Raw genomic sequence first — 24,172 nt, forward strand, 5'->3', positions numbered from 1 at the left:
GTGCTAAGTGTTTCTCTAACTTCACTACGCATTAAGAAGATGCATTTCCGAAACCGAGTGACTGGAAAACACTGATAAGAGACGATGGCTCAGGCCGTGGATACGTGTGCTGAATCCGGACGCAGGCTGGTGTGTACCATCGTTATCTTATGGAGCGAGATTGGCAGCGAGCTAATTAGTTAGCTAAGCTAACGTTTGCAACTGTAAACGTTGGGATGTATCAAGTCACAAGTTAGAGGCCATGAGGAGAAGCGATGGCTCCCTCGTATTTTAGACGTTATTTATAACTTATTGTGTATTTGTCCGCGGACGTACGTACACGATAAACCAACATCTAGATTTAAAACCTGCAAACATTGTACATTTGTGGAATAACGTACCAACTGCTGTCTTTTCCCTGGACAAGTGTCGTTTAATGATTATTGTTGTTGACGTCACATTTAAGAGAAAATGATGCTACATTACTAAAAAAAAATAGAATATGACCCTTTACTACAGTTGTTAAGTTAGGAATAATATATATATATATACGCAATACAGTATACATAATAGCTAAATGTTTATGTTTACTTTAGTTCAGCTTTGTTGTTTTTAAGATGTATTTATATGTAAGTAGCCTTCATTGAGAGCAACAAAAAAAATAAACGTCAAATTCTTGTAGCCAATAAAAGCTGATTCTGATTGCATGTTAAAGCATCGTTCATAGTGGTTGTTTATGTAGACGGAGGGGTCGTTATGATAGAAAGATTACGCTTCTTCAGTTATGTCGTGTAAATCATCTCGTTTTCTCTGGCAGCGCTCCATCTGCCGAAGGATGTACGACGAAAATGAGGATTTATCCGATGTTGAAGAAATTGCAAACATCCGAGGTTTCAGTGTGGAGGAAAAGCTTGTCAGTGACAGTTACAGCGCCAAATTGGTCAACTCTATGGAGGGTAAAGGTAAAGTAACACAAAGCATATAGTATTTTTTTTATTGTTGCAATTGTCACCGTTTGTTATTATACATTTTGCTATAAGATTGACTGGCAACACATCTTAACACATTGCATGTGTTTTCCTGTAAATGCTTTTGTCCTTAACACACTCACTGTCTTGCAGACTTCTCTTATGAATATGTGCAAAGGGAGGCTCTCCGGACCCCACTCATTTTTAAAGAGAAAGATGGACTTGGCATCAGGTGAGAAGACATTTCTGTGAATTCACCAGTTTACAGATAGTTATTATGATTAATCTTTGGCAAAACTTGTGGTGTTGATTAACCATTTGCAACACATGTAATTCATTTATCAACTGAATGACATCAATACTTCTCTTTCATAGAATGCCTGAACCAGAATTTACAGTCAGTGAAATTAAAGGATTAGTTGGTAAGAAGGATGCTGTACACACACACACACACACACACACACACACACACACACACACACACACACACACAATGAAATGTGTGCATATATGTTTACTTATGTAGCAATTGGAGTGGTTAAAGAAAAAACAAACGCATTTAGCGTAAGAGCTGATGGATTAGAAAAAAATGGGGTCAGTGAGTTTTAGCTTTTGTGAAGCTCTGCGATGATCTTTTGGAGAGTCCTAAAAGTATCATAAAGTTTCATCCATAATGCTTCTTATAGTGAGAGAAGGTCCCGTCACTTGGTGCAGTTTTGGAGAAACTGTAAGGTATTTAATAGTCAATGTTTTAGTATAAAAGTAGAATTTACCATGAAAGTTACAAAAATGTTTGTGTATGTCATTTATAGTTCTTAGAAAAGGAGATAAATCAAATTGGCAGGTTTTCTTAAAAGAAAATAGAAATTGGGAATCGGCCAAGAAAATTGCAATCCGTGCATCTTCAGTGTATTCCATGTACACTTAAAAAAACTAAACTAAACGTGTTCTATCTATTATCTTATCTAATGTAATCTTCAATTGCAATTTTCTTCTGCATTAAAATACAGCTGTGTCAACTGAAGCTTCTAAGAAATGAATTCTAAAACGGATTGCTCCATCTAGTGGGGAAGATGGTGAATTACACACATTAGGAGCTCCTTTTTACAATGAAATCTGTGACATGTCAACAATATACATTCTGTCTGTATAAGTCTCACAGTAGCATGCTCATGTTCTTACACACACTTACAAACAGATGCTATTACATGTTAATGACAGTGGAAGTGCTCAGAGGTTAAAGCTGTTCTGGTTGTTGCTTGCAGGCAGCCGTCGCTCTGTGGATGTTATGGATGTGAGCACTCAGAAAGGCTCTGAAATGAGCATGGCTCAGTTTGTCCGTTATTATGAGACACCAGAGGACGAGCGGGACAAACTCTTCAATGTCATCAGCTTAGAGTTCAGCCACACTAAGCTGGAGAACCTCATCAAGCGGCCCACAGTGGTAATATAACATAACACACTCTGTACACACACTGTATCATGTTATAGAAGGCTTCATGAAGGTCACAAATCTGGTACCATATTCAAAGAAAGAACGACGTGGTTGATGGTTAAAAGTGCAGTTTTGCTCACTCTCCCAGGTGGATCAAGTCGACTGGGTGGACAACATGTGGCCTCCTGATCTGAAACACAGCCAAACAGAAGCCACCAATGTAATCTCAGACATGAAGTACCCCAAAGTGCAAAGGTACGACTTCACTGGATTGTGTTTCTGTTTCCACAACAATCTCCCCTGAGCTGTATGTCAGTCTATGAGTAAATAAAAAAAACAAAAACAACAATTAATACATAAAACTTGGGGAAAATAGCTGCTCCCTTGGCAGTGCATTTAATTTCTCCTCCCATCTGAATGTCTGTCATGTATCGCTCTATCATTGTAGAGCACTGCATACGGTCGGTGTTATCCATCTCCTGTAAGTGCTCCTGATTGTTGCTAGGCAGCAGAGTTTTCCACAGTGGAGGATGGTTTTATAACAGCTGTAGTCTGACTGCGCAGACACCTCTCAGCCAATCAGCTGTCAGCATTTGTACATAGCTAAGAGTCACAACCAACTGTGCTTTTCCTTTTAACCTCTATTGATCGCATGTAATGATAACTGATTTTGAGATTCGCTGGTAGATTTTTGTTTAACTGTTGGCTGCAGCTGACTGGTTTACTCGCTCTCCATTTGTTTCAAGAAACGATCACATCATCTCTCTTTGGGATGTGTTTTTTTTTTGTTGGTTAGATTTCTTTCAGATAAATAGAGCTGCTCCCATCTAGCTAAATTACGGAATAATTTATGTCTTGGAGTGCTAATCATTCCTCAATTAATCAGCAGAGGATGCTCTATATGTAGTGCTCTTGAGAGTATTTCTAGTGCTGCCTTCTAATTGGTTGAGTTGTAGATATTTAGTTTGTTTGTTTGTCAGTCTTTTATACTTTAATCTTTTAAAATCTACTTGTCTACAATGTAATTCTTTTAAATGATTTTATTCTCTCCTTTTCTGCTGTAGGTATTGTTTGATGAGTGTGAAGGGCTGCTACACAGACTTCCATATCGATTTTGGGGGAACTTCTGTTTGGTATCACGTATTCAAGGGACAGAAAGTAAGTTCATTCTAGTCTCTTATTTATAGAAGCCATTTCAGCCAAAAGATCCTGTAAGAGTGAAACTTTTTCAAAATAATGACTTAATCGAAAAAATAATAACCTAGTATTACAAAATAATGACTTAGAATACTGACTAAATTAAACTTACTTACATTATTTAATGTAATGTTATTTATATTAAATATTATTATTGAATGTAATGTTATTTATATTAAATATTATTATTGAATGTAATGTTATTTATATTAAATATTATTATTGAATGTAATGTTATTTATATTAAATATTGTTATTGAATGTAATGTTATTTATATTAAATATTATTATTGAATATGTTATTAATATTATTGCCTGTCCTGTTGTTTCTCTTCCCTCTCTTGCCTGTCCTGTTCTTTTCTTTCCCTCTTCGTCTTTCCTGTCCTGTTCTTTCTCTTCCCTCTTCTTCTTTCCTGTCTGTTCTTTCTCCCTCTCCTTGCCTGTCCTGTTCTTTCTCTTCCCTCTTCTTCTTTCCTGTCCTGTTCTTTCTCTTCCCTCTTCTTGCCTGTTCTTCTTTCTCTTCCTCTTCTTCTTTCCTGTCCTGTTCTTTCTCTGCCCTCTTCTTCTTTCCTGTCCTTTCCTTCCCTCTTCTTGCCTGTCCTGTTCTTTCTCTTCCCTCTTCTTCTTCTTTCCTGTCCTGTTTTTCTCTTCCCTCTTCTTCTTTCCTGTCCTGTTTTTCTCTTCCCTCTTCTTTCCTGTCCTGTTCTTTCTCTTCCCTCTTCTTTCCGATGTTATTTATATTAAATATTATTATTTAATGTAATGTTATTTATATGAAATATTATTATTTAATGTAATTTATATTAAATATTATTGAATGTAATGTTATTTATATTAAATATTATTATTATTTAATGTAATGTTATTTATATTAAATATTATTATTTAATGTAATGTTATTTATATTAAATATTATTTAATGTAATGTTATTTATATTAAATATTATTATTTAATGTAATGTTATTTATATTAAATATTATTTAATGTAATGTTATTTATATTAAATATTATTATTTAATGTAATGTTATTTCAAGTTTTCATCAAACGTTTTCTTTTACTGGCAGAAATTGACTTTCATACTAATAACATATCTGATATTTTGTGCAACAAATCTTCATTTTATTAATTTTCCTTTCATTGAACATTAAGGGGAGAAATTAAGAACATGTGATTGTGGTAATATACAGTATTAGACAGCTAGCAGTTTCAGAGTTGATGTTTCACCTAACCTGGCCTCGACTGTACAGTAAAATCTCTAAATAAGAAATCTCTGCTTCGCCTCAGGTGTTTTGGCTTGTGCCTCCAACCCCTCATAACCTTGCTCTTTATGAGGACTGGGTTCTGTCCGGTAAGCAGAGTGATATCTTCCTGGGAGACCGAGCTGATGGATGCCAGAGAGTTGAGCTCAAGCAAGGATACACCTTCTTCATACCATCTGGTGTGTTGGCATGGTTGTTTTAAATTAGCTAGCAGGAAAATATTAGCTGCCCCTTCAATGAACAGTGCTGCCAGTAAACTCAGCTATGTGAATTTGCATGAATCCTCTATTTGTTCCTTATCTCGTTTGTGCTTTTTGTGATTAAGGGTGGATTCACGCTGTCTACACTCCAGAGGACACACTGGTGTTCGGAGGCAATATTCTGCACAGCTTCAACATTCCTATGCAGCTTACCATCCATGAGATAGAGAATCGGACTAAGGTAGGAGTCTTGCTGCATGCTCCATTGTGTGGCTGAACTGTGGGCCTGCACAGCCGTATACAGTAAATTCTACTGGGATGAATAAATCTCTCAGGGAACCAGGGCGAGAGTTCACTTGCAAGAGGCGAGTGGAGAATGAGAGTTGTGATGGAGGAGGAAACGGTTGAGATTGATGGAGAAATAAAGGAAAAGAATCAAAGGGCAAAATATTTGGAAGTGACAAAATTACAACAAATATAAATGTAAAAGTCAGGAAGATATGCGAGAGCCCAAAAGTGATACTTATTAGTTGTGAGCTTGAGAAGGAAGTAGGGATGGAGGGACTTATGTGAGTGATTATACATCAAAGAAAGGTACGTTGTTCAATTTGAATGTGTTTAATAATATAAATGTATTTATGTGTTTATATTACAAAACTCTTAGGCTGTATTTAAAAAATAAATACATGTCTGGCTCTCATTTACAGTTTTATTTGTGTAGAGTAGAGAGTAAACTTAGGAAATGTGTCTTGTGCACAGTGCTACATACCGATGCTTTACATACCCCACAAAATCAACATCTTAAAACATTGTATATTAGCTTCTCTATGGCAGGTTTAAAGCTGTAAGAAAGAATCCCATCTCGTAGAGTGTAGGCCTGCCTGTTTGCTCCTGAACAAGTATGCATGATTGTTTGTGTGCATGAGATGACCGTGTTTGGAGTGATCACAACTCATTGCTACAAGTAATAATCTCTTTCCGCTGCTGTTGCTGTCAGTCTGAAGTCTCCGTCATGCTCATGCACATGTGTAAAAACAAAGACAGAACTCTGGTTAGGTGTAAACATGGGAAAGATAACATGACATTTGCATGTAAATATTAGCTGTTTTTCAAGGTTCTCCTGATGATTTTTTCCCCGTTTTCAGGTTAATTCGAAGTTCCGTTTCCCCTTCTACTATGAGATATGCTGGTATGTCCTGGAGAGATACCTGCACTGCCTCACCAAGCGCTCCTACTTTTCTCAGGAGATCAGCAAAGAGCCTGTACTAATGGGTTAGTGAACTTGAGAAGTGCAGGTGCTCATTACTATTAGACGTAAACAAGATGCCATGCTGCCTCAGTGCCATGCTTGATCATAGAAGTCATTCTTTGCTCTTTCCAGATACAATATGTTTGCAGCTGATGGCAATTTTTCTCTCATTTTGTCCCTTCAGACGATGAGACAAAGGCAAACACAGAGAGCCTTTCCTCGGACTCGAGGAGCCATGACATGAATGAGGACTCGTGTGAGACTCAAGTCAGGGATGGCCCGGTCGAAAAAGCAGAAAGAGCGGTCCAGGACGGCCCCTGCTCTCCTGACAACCGGAGGGGCCAGCACCTCAAAGCTGTTTTATCGGTTGACTCTGAGGACAGCTGTAATCCCGGCTCCACCTCGCTAGAGTTCCCCCAAACCCCGTCTGACTCTCCAGTCCTCGGAGTCGCCCAATAAATGGACGCATTTGACCGAGTTTGAACTGAGCGGACTCAGGACACTGGTTGAGAAGCTCGAGTCGCTTCCTGAAAATAAGAAATGTGTTCCCGAGGGAATCGAGAACCCACAAGCCCTGCTGGAAGACATGAAGGTAAGAAACACAAAGATGACACCGATCCATAGACATGTCACGTGATGTCGTATTAGGGCCAATGTAGGTAAAAATAAATACAAATATTACGAGGCTGCGGAGTGATGTGGTTAATCTAAATTTACAAAATGAAGCGATGTGGCTCCTGACAAAAACATACACAATGTTTCCTTGTAAATTTGTGAGTTTTTCTCTTTAATTTAATCTCAGAAAATATCCAAGTTTTTTCTCTTAAATTATGACTTTAATCTGATTTTCTTCTCAGAATATTGCCCCTCTTCCCTGGCTCTGTTATTATGTTTCATTTATTTTAAACCTACATTGGCCACGCTGGTACGCTGTCGTACATGACAGAGTTCTCTTTTACTTTATGTTTGTTCTCTGTGGCTGTTTAGGTTGTTTTAAAAGAACACGCCGATGACGACCCAAAATTAGCGATCACTGGAGTTCCTGTGGTGTGCTGGCCCAAGAAAACTATAAAGGTAAAAGTATGTCAGCTGCACTCTGACACTTTCTTAATGCTTCTTTACCTTTATTTGGGACTTTCAAATGAAGTTGATGTGCACTTGACACACACACTAAGCAGGGTAGTACTACTTTAGTAGTGTGTTGATTTCATTACTATAGATTACAGCAGTTTTTATTTAAAGCACTACCAGGTTGATCCAATTAATTTTTACATTACATTTCTGTTCATCACAAAGAAATTCTTAGAAATGGGCAGTGTGTACATCAACTTTATTTAGTTTACACTTCCATGCTTGACATATTGACTGTATTCTTTGAAGAAAATAATGATATTTTGCTGTCCTCCATACACATACCTCTACACACTGTATTGTTCTGTCATTAACATACATGTTAAGCTATGATACATCTTTCAGACGAGATGCACAACTCACTATTTCCCTGCATCAGTATGTTAAAACACATCCTTAGACAAAGTCCACGTGAAATTGTGATCTTGTAAGACTTAAACATGCAGGCTTTAAGTGCCTGTTTAAATAATTCATCCTTTACATTCATTGTGTCTTGAGCTGAGCAGGAGGGTCAGAATCAAGGCTTTTACATTCATTGGCTAAATGTAAAAAATTTTTTTTATCTCTTCCTCTTTCCCTAATGCCTCGTATGAAAAGGTCAAAATGATTATTAATTAAATGAAACGCAGACGTAAAGTGTTCATTTTCAATACTCTCTGACTTGCATTATAATATAAAAATGTAGAGACTTAAATATAATGGCGTTGAAAAATACAGTATGTGTGTGTTTGCATGTTTAAGTTAACCAGTTTATATTTTGTATATATTATACAACTCAATAACATACATACATATTTAATAATGCATTGTTCAAACAGATGCATGAAGTGTGTAACAGGAGGTAGGTGGATGGGATGTGTTGTATCTGAATGTGTGGAGGTGATTTCTATTGGTTTCATGGACCCTCTGGATCACCCCCACCCGTCCCTCCAAAGGCCAGCTGCTGGTGGTGGGGCCTCTTTGTGTTTGCCTTTTGTAATGAGATGCCATCTGGCTCTATTGGCTGTGCGGAGCGGAGCCTGCTCTTCTCTCCCTGTGATACCCATCATGAATATGACAACACCTTCTCTGCATTTTCTCTCCTCATTGGATAGAGGCAGACAGCCACAGTACATATTCTGATGCACAGCAGCATCCCATTGGCCCCGCGCTACCCAGCACCCCTCCCGTTTGTCAGGGAGTGGATCCATATTAATGAGGCAGGCTTGTCTGTGTTTTCCTACATCTGCTTGTGGTATTGTGGAGCTTTAGAGTAGGAGGGAGGGCTGTAGGCCAGACAGCAGTAGCAGGAGTAGAAGGAGGAGGAGGAGGAGGAGGAGGAGACTGCTGCCATGTCAGTTTGCTGTGAGCTGGACGGTGCGTGAAAAAAACCCCAGCCATGGCCATGTCGCTGAGCGCTGACGATGAGGACTACGACTCAGACTCTGAGCAGGTTAGCACACCGAACCCCTGCAGGCAGGCATAGTGAGGCCACCAGAGGAATGCTTGTGCCAGACAGAGCAGTGTGCAGCATCACAGGGCAGAGAGGAAATGGAGCTACCTGGAGAGAAATGCATTGATTCAGTCTACCCTCTGTGCTTGGTCTTTGATTGCTGCCTTCTGTTTTTTTTTTTTTGATAGGTTTGCTGTGTGTGTATGTGTGTGTGTGTGTGTGTGTGCGTGTGTGCGTGTGCATGCATGCTTGTGTGTTTTTGTCAGGTGAAAGCAGCAATAGGAGCAGGCTGTGTTTATGTAGCTCAGAGCCTCAGGGCTGCTATTGGCTGTTTCAAAGCAGAGAAGCAGAGGAATGGAAATTCATGTAGATGCAGATTAATCTTTCATGGTTTGATTGTAAAAGCACCAGATATGCATGTTGGAGTATGTGTGACCCAAAAAAGGTTGGGTTTTTAATGAGAAAGCGGTCATTATGAAAGGAATATTCGATATTGTTTCGGTGTAAATGGCTGGGAGATCTAAGATGAGACTTGCTTACACAGCGAGAAATGTGTTTTGTTAATTTCAATATTTCGTCTACTTAACTCTGAACCACACCCCCTCACATCATTCTGTGGCTGAATTTGGATTTTGAAAAACATTGACATTGCAGATTAGTCTTTTTTTTCTCTTTTGACAAATTCACTCATTTTCAGCTATTTCTGTTCCAGCCATGTAGATGCACCTGTTCTTGAACATCTGTGTAATATGCTCATATGAAATAATGTTAAAGTACATGCACATTGTCCACAGCAGGCTGAGAACCTTTAGATTTTAGGTGTAGCCCAAAAAGCCAAACAGTTCAGCATGTAGTTCCAGTCTGAACAACTTTACAGTCAATGTAATACCTGCTGGTACAGTATATATTCTATACATCCAAAGCATGCTCTGCGTACAACTGATTGACATTGTATCTGTTGTTCAGTCAACAATCCTCAGCTTCTGAGTAACTATCCACTCCAGAGGTTTTAATAGACTTGTTTCGCTTCCCTTTTGCCATGTGTAAGATCCGGGCTAAACGCTACATACAGCAATCACATGTTGTTGTGCTTTATGTCAAATGCAGCATCAGTTTTACAACATATGCCACCACTAAAGCTTAACAGGCATCTAATCCCTCCAAGAACTTGTGAACCCAAATATGTTTGCCAAGTTAATTGTTTCCACGTTATATTCCCAAGTAAAGAAAAGAGAAATCGTGAATTCTGCTCACAATGATTTGAGAAACGTCATAACAATGGGACCGTGTGTTTATTCCTGTTTCTGACACCATAGTGTTGCGTGTGTCTGATTTCTAATTTCTTCTGCTTTCGATAAAACAATATGTCCTGTTGTTCCCGCAATCTGTGCTCAGTGTGCGCCGTCTTCAATGTGTGTTTAAGGTGATGTTAAGTATATCCACAGTAATTGATTTCCACTGTTCTCCACAGTAGCTTAAGAGGCTCCAAGGCTGTGTGTGTCAATAAACATTAAAGTCTGCTTCTCATAATGTTTCCCAGCTGAATGAGCTTTGAAGAGCCAAGAAATTACTATTTGGTTTTTTACTACTTGTACTGTCATTGTACGAGGACACGTGTGTGTGTGTGTGTGCTGTAAAGAGGTGTGTGTGTGTATACTAATGCTAAACTTAAAACACTTGTACCTGAGACAGAAAGTAGTTCCTAAGAGCGAGAGGCAGTTTGTTTCTGTTGTTGTCAACCTCTCCTGTCATTTTATTGTGAGCGTCAGAGGGATATCTGCTCCAGAGATCACTCACTTAGCAGACAGAAGGGGGGTTTAGAGGGGATTTAGGGGACAATATGGACAGCTTTCTGAAGCGTCTTTTCATGTTCCTGTTAAACCTGCAGTTTGAAGTAACAGGTGTAATCAAACGGTGCACGCTGCCAATTATTTAACGTGATCTGACTGATTGATAATAACTCTGACCTGTCGTCTCATGTTTGTAGGAGCTGGCAGATCACGGTGCTCAACAACAGCACTGTGTCTTTTTTTTCTGGGATATTTGGTCTGAGTGCAGAGTTCTTCGTCTGTAATCCCCACGAATACCCCCACAACAGTCCAGTGCAGACTGCACAAGCCCCCCCCCAATGCCTCACTCTAATCCTGTCTGGTAACCACATATCTGACTGCCTATGTCAGTCTATTTCATGGCTATTGTTAGAATAAATGATTGTAATATGCCTAAAATTGAGCTTGCTTTCTTTTTTCTGTTGGAGAGTCTCATTACAGTTCTTATTGGTTACACGTCTGTGTGTCATAGACTGTACTGTTAGGGAATGGGACGTGGCTGTTGCTATGCTGACGCTAGGAGAATCTGCACTGCCGATGTAACTAAAGAAATCAGATCTTCATTTCCAAGAGCTGCAGTCTTTTTGCACTCTTTCTTGTTTATGTCATCTCACACTTTGCCACATATGTTCTCGCGTGGCACGGTCGGCAGCATTTCTTCATGTGGTCTTAATGTGCAGAATACATTGTTGTGGTTGGGCTCTGCGCCTGAGAAAGAGCAGAATATATAACACTGGAACAATAATGATGGAGATCAAAGGCATCTCATCTCCATTACCCAGTTCTATTAAATAGAGCACATTTAATGTGTACTGTTATAAATCAGTCTGCACGCCATCTAAAACAGAATAATGGCTCCTAGTGATCCATGTGTGAAATGCAGCCATAAGTGCAGTTTCTCTTTGAAGTATGGAAGCAAGTGAAGTGCTAAATTTGGAAGATGCCTCCAGGGACGTTCTTGATGTGTTTGTTTCCTGGATCCTTGGCTTTGACTGCCATAAAAAAATATGAGTGTTCACACACAGCATGATAACATTTGTGTTTATGGATATGTTTTGTGTGTATGCGTCTCTGTTTGGATGTATTGACCCAGAGCTAAGAAGTGAGGTAGTACCGCCTACATCCACCATAACACTGACCCCTGTTGAAATTAAGAGGATGTTTTGATTTTTTTTTTTCTTATTATGTAACAAGATTTGTAAGTGGGTATTCTTGAGTCATAGCACCATTATTAAATTAATATGAATTCAGATTATTACACTGAGGAGCGCTTCAGAGCCTCATGATTTCCTTCCTTGTAAAATAAAGGGTTTTACTGTTTTACTTAAATTAGAAATGTTTGGTAAAAATCATTCAGATGTCAAATCAATAATATATTGTTGACCATTAGATATCTTGTGAGATAATGATTGTAAAGTATCTGCAGGCTTAAAACATTACACACTACACATCTGCATCACAGTTCTACTAATTGATCATCCCTATTAGCCACATTCAACTACTCATTATATTTACGTTTTATTTATTTGTAGCATCAAATTATTGCTAAATAGTTTTTTTAAATAATAAATGTATCCGTTATCATTAAACTAATTTATAGATGGCCTGTTTGTGAAATATGTGTTGCCTTATCATTTTAGGGACATGACACTTTATCCTCTTTATCCTTTTAGCCCCGGCCTCCCAACCGGCCGAAACCTAAGATGGCAGCTTCTCCTGCATCAGCAGTCAAGCTGTCAGCTAGTCGGGGAACATCTGGTGCCAGGAGGAGAAGAACACGCTGTCGGAAGTGTGAGGCATGCCTGCGGACGGAGTGTGGAGAGTGCCACTTTTGTAAAGACATGAAGAAGTTTGGTGGGCCGGGCCGTATGAAACAGTCCTGCATCATGAGGCAGTGCATTGCAGTAAGTTCATTCATCTCAGTGACGTTTCTTTTTTTATATACACATGATGTTAAAGGGGAGGTTTGGGGAAATGCGCTTATTCACATTTTTTTTGCAGAGAGTTGGATAAGAAGATCAAAAACATTTTCATGACTGTATGATAAATACGAAGTTACAGCCAGCAGGTGATTAGCTTACCTTAGCATACAGATGTTGTTAATCTACACAAAACCTAAACTGCTTTTGCCAGATAACCAGCAAAGACTGTCAGAGAGAGTCACAGCACAGGGCCAAGACATGGATCCAGTACTCCCACTGCAGAGACACGTGGAGGTGGTCCACGCTTTGACTTTGACTTTGTGTAAACAGTGTCACAGCTCTCTGTCAATCAGATTTATTTGTCTTTTTAATATCAACTACGTGTCATTTTTACACTTAGTTTTTTGTACTAATTAAACAAATGAGACATGAGTCAGTGAGCTTTAAAGGTGCAGGTTGGTGTTTTTTACCTTTTTGAGAGAACCAAGGTATTCCAGTATTTATGCTAAGCTAAGATAACCGCTTGCTCGCTGTAGCTTTTAATGTAGCAAACAAACAAAACGTGTTTTACAAATGCCCAACAATTCACTAACAAACACAGTGTGGTTTGCAAATACAAAACAATATTAACAAACTAATGCATTTTGTTTTGCAAAATAAAAAGATGTACCTATCAAACAAATTCACAACATATTTCTAATAAATCATGCTTCAGAAACAAATACAGCGTGTCCTACAAAGACAACAAGAATATCATGTGACTTTTTGCACATTCTTTCCGCCGTGAGTGTGTCAAGTTCAAGTTTAGTGTCATATACATTAAAAAGTACAGTTGTACATTCAAATGCAATGCAACGGCTGAGGATGTTCTCCCATGTCCCTGTTAGTTTGCCCTCCACAACAGCAGGGGTCGCTATGAGTTCATTTAAACGCGCTGCGCTTGATTGTCGTCTGCAGACTTCCTGTTTCCCGAGCACATAGGAGAAGTTTGCCTTCTGCCAGAAATCTCCTCAGGTTTAGGCAACAAAGCTATTTGGTTACGTTTAGGAACAGATTGTGGTTCGTTGTTTGTTGTTTGGGTAAAAAAACCTTTCTGCCAGAAAGACCTCAATGCAAACTTCTCCCATGTGCATTTCCTGAAGGTGTCATATGTGTTTCCTGTTCAAATCTGCTACTGCGCTGGTTGAAGCTAAGCTAGCTAACATATCAATAGATGGGGAAGCGGTTTACGTAAACATTGTTGTGTTCCACTGTGCTTCAAAATCGAGTCGATACAACTCCGTATTGAGCTTTCACCGCTTTCTGAAGACGCTGAACTTCAACTGTTCCTCAACAGTAAACAATAAGGCAGGTTTTTTTTCCCTCCACAATAAAAAGCCACAGAAAAGTATGCAGCAGACATTTTTAGCAGCGACGGAATCTGCATTTCATCACAGGGAAGAAGAAGGTTTTAAAGTCGAGGCCACTCCCTCTTTATTTGAACGGAACATCTGCACAAAACCACAGACACGGTCCTGGCAGCGCCGCTCACGACCCATCATACTGTCGGTCCAGCCCGACCCGAAGGAGCCTGCAGACATCATTCAGCACTCAAGATGAGGAGGTGAAGCAAGTTGATGTGGACCGTGTTCCCAGTAACTGCGAATACTATTGACTATTAACTATTACTATTAAATGTTTTCATATGGCTTCTACGTGTTTAGACTCACTCCGTGAATATTAGTATCCTGACTACAAACTGCAGCATATACAATGATGTGTACTTTGTCCTAAAGATTTCCCTCCTATGATTCTAACTTTTTTTAGAGTCTATGTGGAGAGGTTAATTCAGAGGGTCATGGAAAACAATTAAATACTGAAATGCCTTTCTCCATCTCAGGGAGCACCACTCAGTTATTCTCTGTGGGATGCCTCCTCATTAAAGACCAGAATGGAGTAGGAGTCTGAGGATGCAGTTTGCCATAACACAAGACATTTAAAAGATATCGATTTGGCATTTAGCAACTTGTGACGGACATTTTTCCCTTCTCCCCCTGTCTTAACAGACCAACAAATGTTGTTCTCCATCCTTTATGTTAGTTAATATCACCGACTCACCTGTACCTGGGTCATCTGTTCCTGCTAAATCCTACAGGTGAAGCGTACTTCTTCTCAGAAGTATAAGAACTACATGCTGTTTGTTTTTGTGTCAGTTTGTAATGAATCACTCACTTGTAAATGTAAAATAAAGATATGTTAACATCACCTGCAATGAGTCAGCTTTGTGAAAGTCAATTGTGTAATGGAAAAACACTGCATTGCTTTACTTTCTTATCTCCGTGGTTGGTACTCATTAGTGAAATGGTACTGTGTGAAGGTATGACCTCAAGATGACCTAGGTGTTCATTGTAGGGGGAAAAACAATCAACTGTTAAGGAGGAAGTGGGGCTGTGTCTGGCAGATAAAAGCCAGTTCCAGTCTTAACTAGTTGCAGCAGTACTTTTCCCTCACCCTGTTCTTGACCCCTATGGGTCACCTGAGGTGTTTAAAGAGGAGACCACACTCTACACACAGTATCATTGCCATCTCATTGACAGACCTTTGTGCTGTACACTCTGATCCGTTCTGCAGAAAGCCTTTTTTGTTTTCAATAAAAATACTCAAAGACAAACGTAGTATCTTTTGATTGAACAGACTTTCCTCCACAATTGTACCGATTTTCTGTTAAAAGTCACTGAACATGAAAAACAATTTGTCTGAACAATTTGTACCTCATCTCTAAAAAAAAACCCTCTGATATTCATTGTAATATATCAAGCAATAGAGGAGAAAAAGAGGTCTGTTCTCTCGTTATCACTTGGATCTCGTCACCTCTGTATGTGCGCTGAATCAGCACATTCAAAAATTCAATTTCAACAAGACCAAATTGGGGGATGGGTCGAAGGAGCGTCAGGGTAGATAACAAACCCACAAGGAAATGAGTTGACCCTCTTGATCAGGCACTACTCCATCTGCTTCCATTATAAGGCCCATTTTCTCTGCTGCTGTCTGATTGATCCCAGTCGTTCTACAGAGCTCTGTTTATCATGGCACGTATCCCCAAAGTGTGAGGAGGTAAGTCTAGGTCTCCTTAGTCGATACCAATCTGCAGATGAACTTTGCCCCCTAGTTGCAACTTCTATTTTATAAGCAAAGTCCAAAATGACCTCAAGAGACTTTAAGTGCAGCTGTTGAGGTTCATTGCAAACAGAAATGCAAGCAGATGGTTGTAAAGGTTGTACAGATACAGTCTGTAGCCAGCTAGATCTGGGCGTGGTGAAGCTGTGGCTATATCAACACGCCATGTTGTTGATGGAAGATCACAGATTTAGTAAAAGAAAACATGACAGCTTTCATCGACTACAACAATACCACAAATAGTTACGTTTTCTTTTACTAAAATTTGACAAAAGTCCCCTTTTTAGTCAACTAAAACTGAAGACAATGTAATGGGTCCATCATGGCTATGCTACACCCTTCCACCAAGTTAATTAAACTAGGCCAGTAGTTTCTCCATAATCCGGCTGACAAACAGACAAACTGAAAGCCGAAAACAAAACCTCCTTGGTAGTGGTATTAATGAAAGCAGTAGTAGTAGCAGCAGGCCATGAAGAGAGACTCGAGGACTGTGTTTGAATGTTTCAGCACCATGGACAGAGACGTGTAGAGAGAATGGATTTGATTGTTTATGCAAAATACTGTACACAGACGACGAGAGAGATTCAGTCTGAATGATAAACCAGAGAGTGAGAGACACTTGGCATTTCTCCCAATATCCCACACTCTCGATCTTAAGCTCTTTAGCAACTGTGTCCCACTTTTTAGATATGCGAATACGCTTAACCCACTCTTGACGTTCACTAATACTGCTTCGGAGCAGTACTCTGAGCTGAGTATATGCCTCAGTTCATCACGGCCTGATGTGCCACCGTAGCCCATGTGTTGGTGGTAAAGCAACTAGTTTGTTTGCTGAGTCAGCAAACAAGTTGGAAGCTGTCAAGTTCATGATATATTGAATTCAGTGAATATGATCGAATGCAAATCAAATGGCCAACATTGGTAGCGGACTATGAAATACAAAACTTTCAGTGATTAAAGCCATCGAAGGAAACATCACAGATGGTTAATTCACTTGCAGTTGTACCTTTTAATGAATAGAAACATTGAGCATGACAGAGTTGAGATTAAGTGTTGGTTAATAACTAGATTGTCGATCACAATTGTGAGCGAGAGGATATTATTTCGATGCAGCGGCCTCATCTTCAAGCCTCTATTTTTTTGTTTTTGTCTCCAGCCTGTCCTGCCCCACACGGCGGTGTGTCTCGTCTGTGGAGAGGCGGGGAAAGAGGACACAGTGGAGGATGAGGAGGAGAAGTTTAACCTCATGCTCATGGAGTGCTCCATCTGCAATGAAATTGTTCATCCTAACTGTCTTAAGGTAAATGATTCAACGTCAGTATGTACTGAATATTATCAGACGGACAGATGGAACGGGTGGCGCTGATATATTAATGCTGAGGTGAATGCATCCAAACAAACACTTGAATGTCTTCAAAGTTTAGTTGCAGTTTTGATTTTATAGTTCAAATTCTGCATCGGTCCACTACTTGTTTGTGTTACAATGTGCAATGTGTTTGAGGCTAAATGTGTCACATCTACGCCTGGAAGAAAGGTGCTGAAGCCTTAGTAAATCTGGCTCTCTATGTGCTCCTTTTGCTCAGGTAAAAGATTCAAACGGAGTAGTCAATGATGAATTGCCAAACTGCTGGGAGTGCCCAAAGTGCAACCATGCTGGGAAAACAGGGAAAGTAAGTATCTGTACGGACTTAATTCTGTGTGTGTGTGTGTGTGTGTGTTGATTTAATAGTTGTCTCAGAAACTCAGAGCCAGAGAAATAAAGTTGTGCTCTCTGTTTTCTAACCTTTTGGCCTCTAAGCAAAAAAGGGGGCCAGGATTTAAGTACGCGTCCAACCTTCCTGGCTCGCTACTGAAAGAGCCACGGTTACACCGGGATTCGAAAGACGAGCCTGACCCTTCGATGGTGGCTACAGCAACTGTGACTGCTTTGACGACCACTTCTGCTGTGAAGAGAAAGGCAGAGCGGGAGGAAATCCCTAAGAGGAAAGAGGAGGAGCCTCCAAAGAAACGTCCCCCCCTGCTGTCTCTGGATGGTACGCCCCGACCGAGGCTTGAGGACAACCCACTGAGGAAAAAGAGGAAACTTTTTGACACCAATGATGAGCCTGTCATTGTGAAGAAGAAGGTAAGGCTCTCATCTGTTTGTAATCTTATCAGTTATATTGAATAACGTGGAATCAAAGATGGCCATGATAATCTCAGAAACATCTCGCATAATGTGTATTCCGAGTGGTAATATATCATCAACGATCACATGTCCATGGTTGTACTTGAAATGGCATCCTCACGTACATCCAACTAGGCTTTAAACGTTCCTTAAAGTGCTCAGAAAGAAAGGACATTTCTTCAATTCTCCATTCGCAGTAGATTTGTTGACCTCCAGGCTTCATTGCCGTGTGATGCTGCGTGAGCAATGTTGTCATTTTATTGTGAATATTACAAAAGGCAAAGATAAAGAAGATAATTCAAATAATTCACACTTAAAAAACTGACGACTGCAACTGATTATGTGTCTTTTATTCTTTATTAGAAGAAGTTTTCCAAACCCGATGATCCTTTGACACCGAAGCTGTTGCGGCAAATCAAGACAGAGAACGATCACGGTGATGAAGAAGATGACCAGGAGGATCATGAAGAAGATGGATTTTCCTTGGAAAGGGTTCACTTAAAAGGGAAAAATGAGTATGTTGACGAGGACCAAGAAGACGATGAGGAGGGAGAGGAAGAGGAGACAGTGAAAAAAGAGAGAGACATCAGTGCAGAGGACAAAGCCAAAGTCCTGTTAAGTCCACTGCTAAGAACATCCGCAGCCAGAGAAAGTGAACAGTCCTCCAACTCTCCCCGAGCTGGACCGAGCAGCGACTCAGGAGAAGCTCAGGAGAGGAGCGTTGCTCCGCTAAAGGCTCGCCATCAGCGTCGACGCCTCCCCAACAAAGAGCTGAGCAAAGAGTTCAACCAGGAGACTCCCAAGACAGAAGACCAAAACCACGGCTCGGTGAAGACGGAGGACGGTCCGGTTCATCACAATCGACGACCACTGAAGAACGAGGACTCTGTGACCAATCAGAACCGTAAACCTCTAAAAACAGAAGACTCCTCCACCAATCAGAGCCGCAGGGCCCTTAAGATGGAGGAAGGTTTGGCCAATCAAAACAGACGTCCACTGAAAACAGAGGACAGCCTGGCCAATCAAAACCACAGGCCTGTAAAAACTGAGCCTGAGAACGAAGTAGACGACCAGAAGCCTAGATGGCCTCTCAATAACGGCAGCAGCGACCTGGGCGACTGGCTGCGACACAGGGGCCGCGAGGTGAACGAGACGCAGCGCGGTTACTCGCCACTCGGCTGGAACAGAGGCACGCAGATCACATCTATATGTCCCCGCCCGCTCCCCTGCAGGTCCCCGCCAAAATGCATCCAAATGGAGCGCCATGTGATCCGGCCCCCTCCCATCAGCCCCCCGCCTGACAGACTCCCGCTGAACGACAGCGAAGCGCACGTGATGCGTAGAGAGATGTGGATGACAGTGTTCGGTCACTTGACTCACAGAGATCTCTGCGTCTGCATGCGTGTCTGCAGGACTTGGAACAGATGGTGAGTATAAGATGTACCGCGCCCTTAACAACACACGTCCTCCACACTTCATTACAACATTAAATATCTGCTGTGTGTCTCGCCAGGTGCTGCGACAAGAGGCTTTGGAAGCACATCAATCTGAACCGGTGTAAATCCATCACACCTCTCATGCTGAGCGGGATCATCCGGAGACAGCCGGTAGCTCTGGACCTCAGCTGGACCAACATCTCCAAGAAACAACTCAGCTGGCTCATCAACAGACTCCCAGGTAAGTGCACTGAACCAGCAACATATTTACCTCGATGAATACGGTAAAACTTTATGTACTGATGGCAGTGAAATGACTTTCAGGTATTCATGAAACAATTTCTCCTCCATATGGATAATTGTATCCCCAAAGGCTTGTGAATTAAGATGGATTACTTAAATTGCTTTTCTTTTTTTTTTTACTTCTGAATGTCTTCTCTGGATCACTCAGCTAATTAGACTCACTGTGTCTCTGTTGGTGTATTTTGTGACTTCATTTTAATTAAAACTCTGGAGACAGAAAAACTGAAAAATAGGGCACTTTCTTCAACAGACTGAATGTGAGTCTATCTGGTATATTTAGCCTGCCGCGATGCTGCTTGTGGGCACATGGAACAGATTTGATAACATTTACCGGAGATCAGTGTATTGTAGCCTATGGCTGGTCCAGACTAATAGATTGTAAAATGTGAGAGACTCCACACATTTTAAATTGGTGCCGCCAGGATGGATTTACGAGCAGATCAGAGGATGTAAAAAACTATTTTAACACACCCCACAGGAAAATCTGGCAAATTAATCTGTAGAAATACACAAAACATCGTGTCTTTGCTGACTATTGTCGGACGAGGGGGAATGGGGTAGTGTGTACCCTGCGTTAATGTAAAACGTGTCGGACATGTCTCTGTATGTCGTCGCTGTTCCTGCAGGTCTGCGTGTGCTGCTGTTGTCAGGATGCTCCTGGGTGGCGGTCTCTGCTCTCTGCACGTCCAGCTGTCCTCTTCTGCGAACTCTGGATGTTCAGTGGGTCGAGGGACTGAAAGATGCTCAGATGAGGGACCTGCTGTCGCCTCCTACAGATAACAGGCCAGGTACCAACCTGCCATTCACACACAGTGTCTAAATCAGTGATTCTCTTTTCAGCCTAGACCCCTAACTATATCGAGAAAATACTGCGGACCCCCTCGTGTTTGTCCCGTGGAATAATTGCATAGTTTTTACAAAGTCTTAGTTATGTGACAGAACAAGAGAAATCTATTAGACATGTGTGAAACATATTTGTAGATTCTAAGAGTTGGATTTGTTAGTTTAAAAATGAAATACCTAAATATCATGATCCTTTTAAATGAATGAATCTGAATCAGTTAGCAACACCACGGAGTAATAGGGAGTTAGTTAGAGGAGTGGATAATGTATGCATTACTTTATGCATTTAAAAATGTGTTCTAAATATATATATATATATATATATATATATATGTAGTTACTCAAACAGGAATAAATACAGTATTTGTTTGGGATCTTCAGCCGTGGATTATTACACAATTGGTCCTCTAGTGATTATAGCTGCATGGTGTATGTGGGATTAACTCAAAATAAACTACAGCGCCCGTGTTCATAGTAATGAAGGAACATGTCACTCGCGGCTTATTGATGTGTTTTTAAATAGTTTTGGAAACAAGAGTTCGATGGCACAGAGGAATAAGATGTATCAGGCTTTGGATACACAGATAATACTTTATTATTTCTTTCTATCTTTTAAAAAAAAACAAACAGGTCAGTTGGACAACAGGAGTAAACTGCGTAATGTGGAGGACCTGCGCCTGGCAGGCTTGGATATCACGGACACGTCTCTGCGCCTCCTCATACGTTACATGCCCTCGCTGTCCAAGCTGGACCTCAGCTACTGCAACCACGTCACCGACCAGTCTGTCAACATCCTGACGGCTGCAGGGACAACCACCAGAGACTCGCTCACTGACATCAACCTGTCAGGTAGGAGCCTGTCTTTGTTGGCTGTAAGTCTGCCTGCATTTGACTTGCTCCCCCTAGTGGCTAAATTCTGAACATGTATTAAATTGTCATGTCTTCAGTGGATTATACATCCAGTGAATTTACAGATCAATTCAATAGATGTAAATACAGTATTTGTCTTTAGGGCGGTACTGATGTTTTAAAAAAATATTTAACCTCATTAAGCACAATAAGTAACACTACTGCAGAGCATTCTCCGAAGTACGTGCTTAGTTTTTTGTGATTCCCGACCGTGAGCTTTTTTTTTTTCCAGCCATCACTGGTTAAAAAATCTACTTTGAGAGATTTGAACTTGTGACAGATGTGCAATGCAGAGTGAACATTTAGTCAGTTTAATATGATATAAAACGGAGAACAGCAGGATAATCTCCATATTTGAGAGCATTTTCTGCCATTGTGCGTGACAAATTACTTTAGGCCCACCTCAGTAAAACTAATGCAGTCCAATAACACCGATCCTGCGATAACTCTGACCTTCATGAGGGTTTTAATGTCCAGTTTTAGAGAGGATGTACTTTGAGGCATTATACAAATTGTAAAATCAATTTCGTTCCATTTATTTCAAAGTGCACAAATGGAAAGACAACCAGATCCTATTCTTGTTTTCTCTCAGGAACACCATTAAATGGGAAAATCAGTGAATCAAAGCGCGAATATGGAAAAAGCTGAAAGGCAGATACATTTTGGCTTTATTTTGTGTCTACACTTATCCCAAAACCCTGTTCACCATAATGAGGCCTTTGGCTTTCAATATCCTAAAGGCTTTATTAATCCTTTTGTCAGGACAGGTGACCCGTTACGCATCATCTGTTCTTTTTTTCTCCTAACCCCGTTTCTCCCTGCAGTCTGTAACAGGGTCACAGACCAGTCGCTGACCTATTTCAAGCGCTGTGGAAGCATATGTCACATCGACCTGCGGTACTGCAAACAGGTGACCAAGGAAGGCTGCGACCAGTTCGTTGCAGAAATGTCCGTCAGCGTGCAGTTTGAACTGATAGAAGAGAAACTGCTGCAAAAGATCAGTTAGGAAGCACGGCAGGCTGTGTGGGGAAACCAGTGTCCACACGGAGGCAGCAGATGACCGCGTGCTTGTGGAGAGCGTACAACGGACACCGGGAAGCGTCAGTCTCTGTGAAACCGATGAAAAGGGAAGCTGTGCTGAAGCCAGAATGTAAAAAATGGAAATCTTTGTCCTGTGAAGGCAATATTGCAAAAATGTTTTTTGTTGTTGTTGTTTGCACCTGTTTATAAGTTATTTATTTCTTTATATAGATTGTTTATGTATCGTATCATGACTATCTTTTGGTGTTTTATAGATAATGTTTTGTTCCAGTGCAAAGTTCATTGCATTAGAGTAATATTTTTGTATCAGAAAGTGTTTCATACATTTACGTGCAGCATTGATTGCACCACTGTACAGTATCATACCATTGGAATTGATAATCAATCGGCATTACTGTTAAGCTCTTTATTGTTGAGAGGCAAAGGTTTGTTGCCAAACTGTAGGATGGTAGCTTGTGTTTGTGTTTTTTATATTTTATTACGTGCCCCGTTTCTAAACGGACAAAGGTACTGTACATGTTGTTTTCCTGATATATACCATTTGCACTGATACAGTAAATACGAATACGTGAATGTATTCACACGTACACTATACAGTGTACAGTGTATAAAGCATATATTTTCAACAATGTCCCGCTAATTCTGCTTACAGCTTGTAGTTGACCGGGTTATATTTAAGACATAGCTGCATACGAACGTCTCTGCCAGTCTCCATCACTCTTTAGTATCGTTGGCGCTTTAGCTCTGCATGCAGCAAAGAAACACGTTTACACCACAGTCAATAGATTTAGTAACTGTGAAACAATATAACCATCTGTTTACTCCTGTCATTCGCTGAACTCCATATGATAAAAAAAAGAAAGACACTCAGTGATGAATCACGCAAGAAATAAAGAAGCAACAAAGTCCTGGAATAAAATATTGACAGAAGTAGCATGAGAGAACTGAATCAGGACAAGAGGCTGAAAGAAATGGTTGAGAAACTCTGTTATAAGAACAAATACGCAGTGTTTTTAAAAATAGAATATGAGATCAGATCGTCTGTGCAAATGTAAAAGTAAAAAAGGATTTAGTTTGTTTTCTTCAGAGATTCCACTGAAACACGTTTCTTAACAGGTTGTTTTAAATCATTTATTTAAAGTTTCATTTAAATCTGAAGATAAAGTATTTTTCAACCTACGGCATCAGTCTAGCATTTTCACAAGGGTTGTTCCGACACATTTATTCATCATAAGTTTTAAAGTTATACAAAAATAGGTAATTTTGCTATTGTAACCGTCTTAAAATGTCAGACTCGACAGTTTAATGGTTTGAAAACTAAACCTTTTTTATGATAAAGCCTTTGAGCTACTTTTGAAAAGCACTTGATACAGTTGGGTTTACATTTACATTTTATCTGTTTATTCTTTTTTTTATTAAAAACCACCATGTCACCATTAAATATTTTATTACATGTAAAAGTTCAATCTGTACATAATGTACATGTAAAGCCTCTAGCAAAAGATAAGTCAACATTTGAGATATTAAATTCATTTTAAATACTGAGCTGTGTGTGCATTTGAAGAATTATTTATAAATAAGAAACATGATTGTATGTTAATACTGAAATATTGCTATCAGATTTGTATTATTATTATTATTTATAAGTGAAGTTAACCATATGCCAACAAGTGGACAAAATGAAGAACAGGTTTTTTTTCTTTCTGGTTTGTAG

At 40.0% G+C, this 24,172-nt stretch overlaps 1 protein-coding gene across 1 annotated transcript; it reads left to right on the forward strand.

Annotated features, from left to right (window-relative positions):
• The first annotated feature begins 84 nt into the window (after window positions 1–84).
• Window positions 85–24,003, forward strand: kdm2bb (lysine (K)-specific demethylase 2Bb). The gene is given in 22 exon segments (XM_029444652.1): window positions 85–129; window positions 797–941; window positions 1,101–1,179; window positions 1,323–1,369; window positions 2,213–2,391; window positions 2,531–2,637; window positions 3,447–3,540; window positions 4,866–5,019; window positions 5,166–5,281; window positions 6,186–6,312; window positions 6,474–6,727; window positions 6,729–6,881; window positions 7,277–7,363; window positions 12,355–12,585; window positions 16,916–17,059; window positions 17,343–17,429; window positions 17,558–17,884; window positions 18,290–19,353; window positions 19,440–19,603; window positions 20,292–20,453; window positions 21,139–21,357; window positions 22,242–24,003. Coding segments are annotated over 22 exon segments (4,167 nt in total). The 3' UTR covers window positions 22,424–24,003.
• Window positions 24,004–24,172: the final 169 nt, after the last annotated feature.

The sequence above is a fragment of the Cottoperca gobio genome, chromosome 12, assembly GCF_900634415.1.
Source record: "Cottoperca gobio chromosome 12, fCotGob3.1, whole genome shotgun sequence".
In the NCBI taxonomy this organism is placed as follows: Eukaryota; Metazoa; Chordata; class Actinopteri; order Perciformes; family Bovichtidae; genus Cottoperca; species Cottoperca gobio.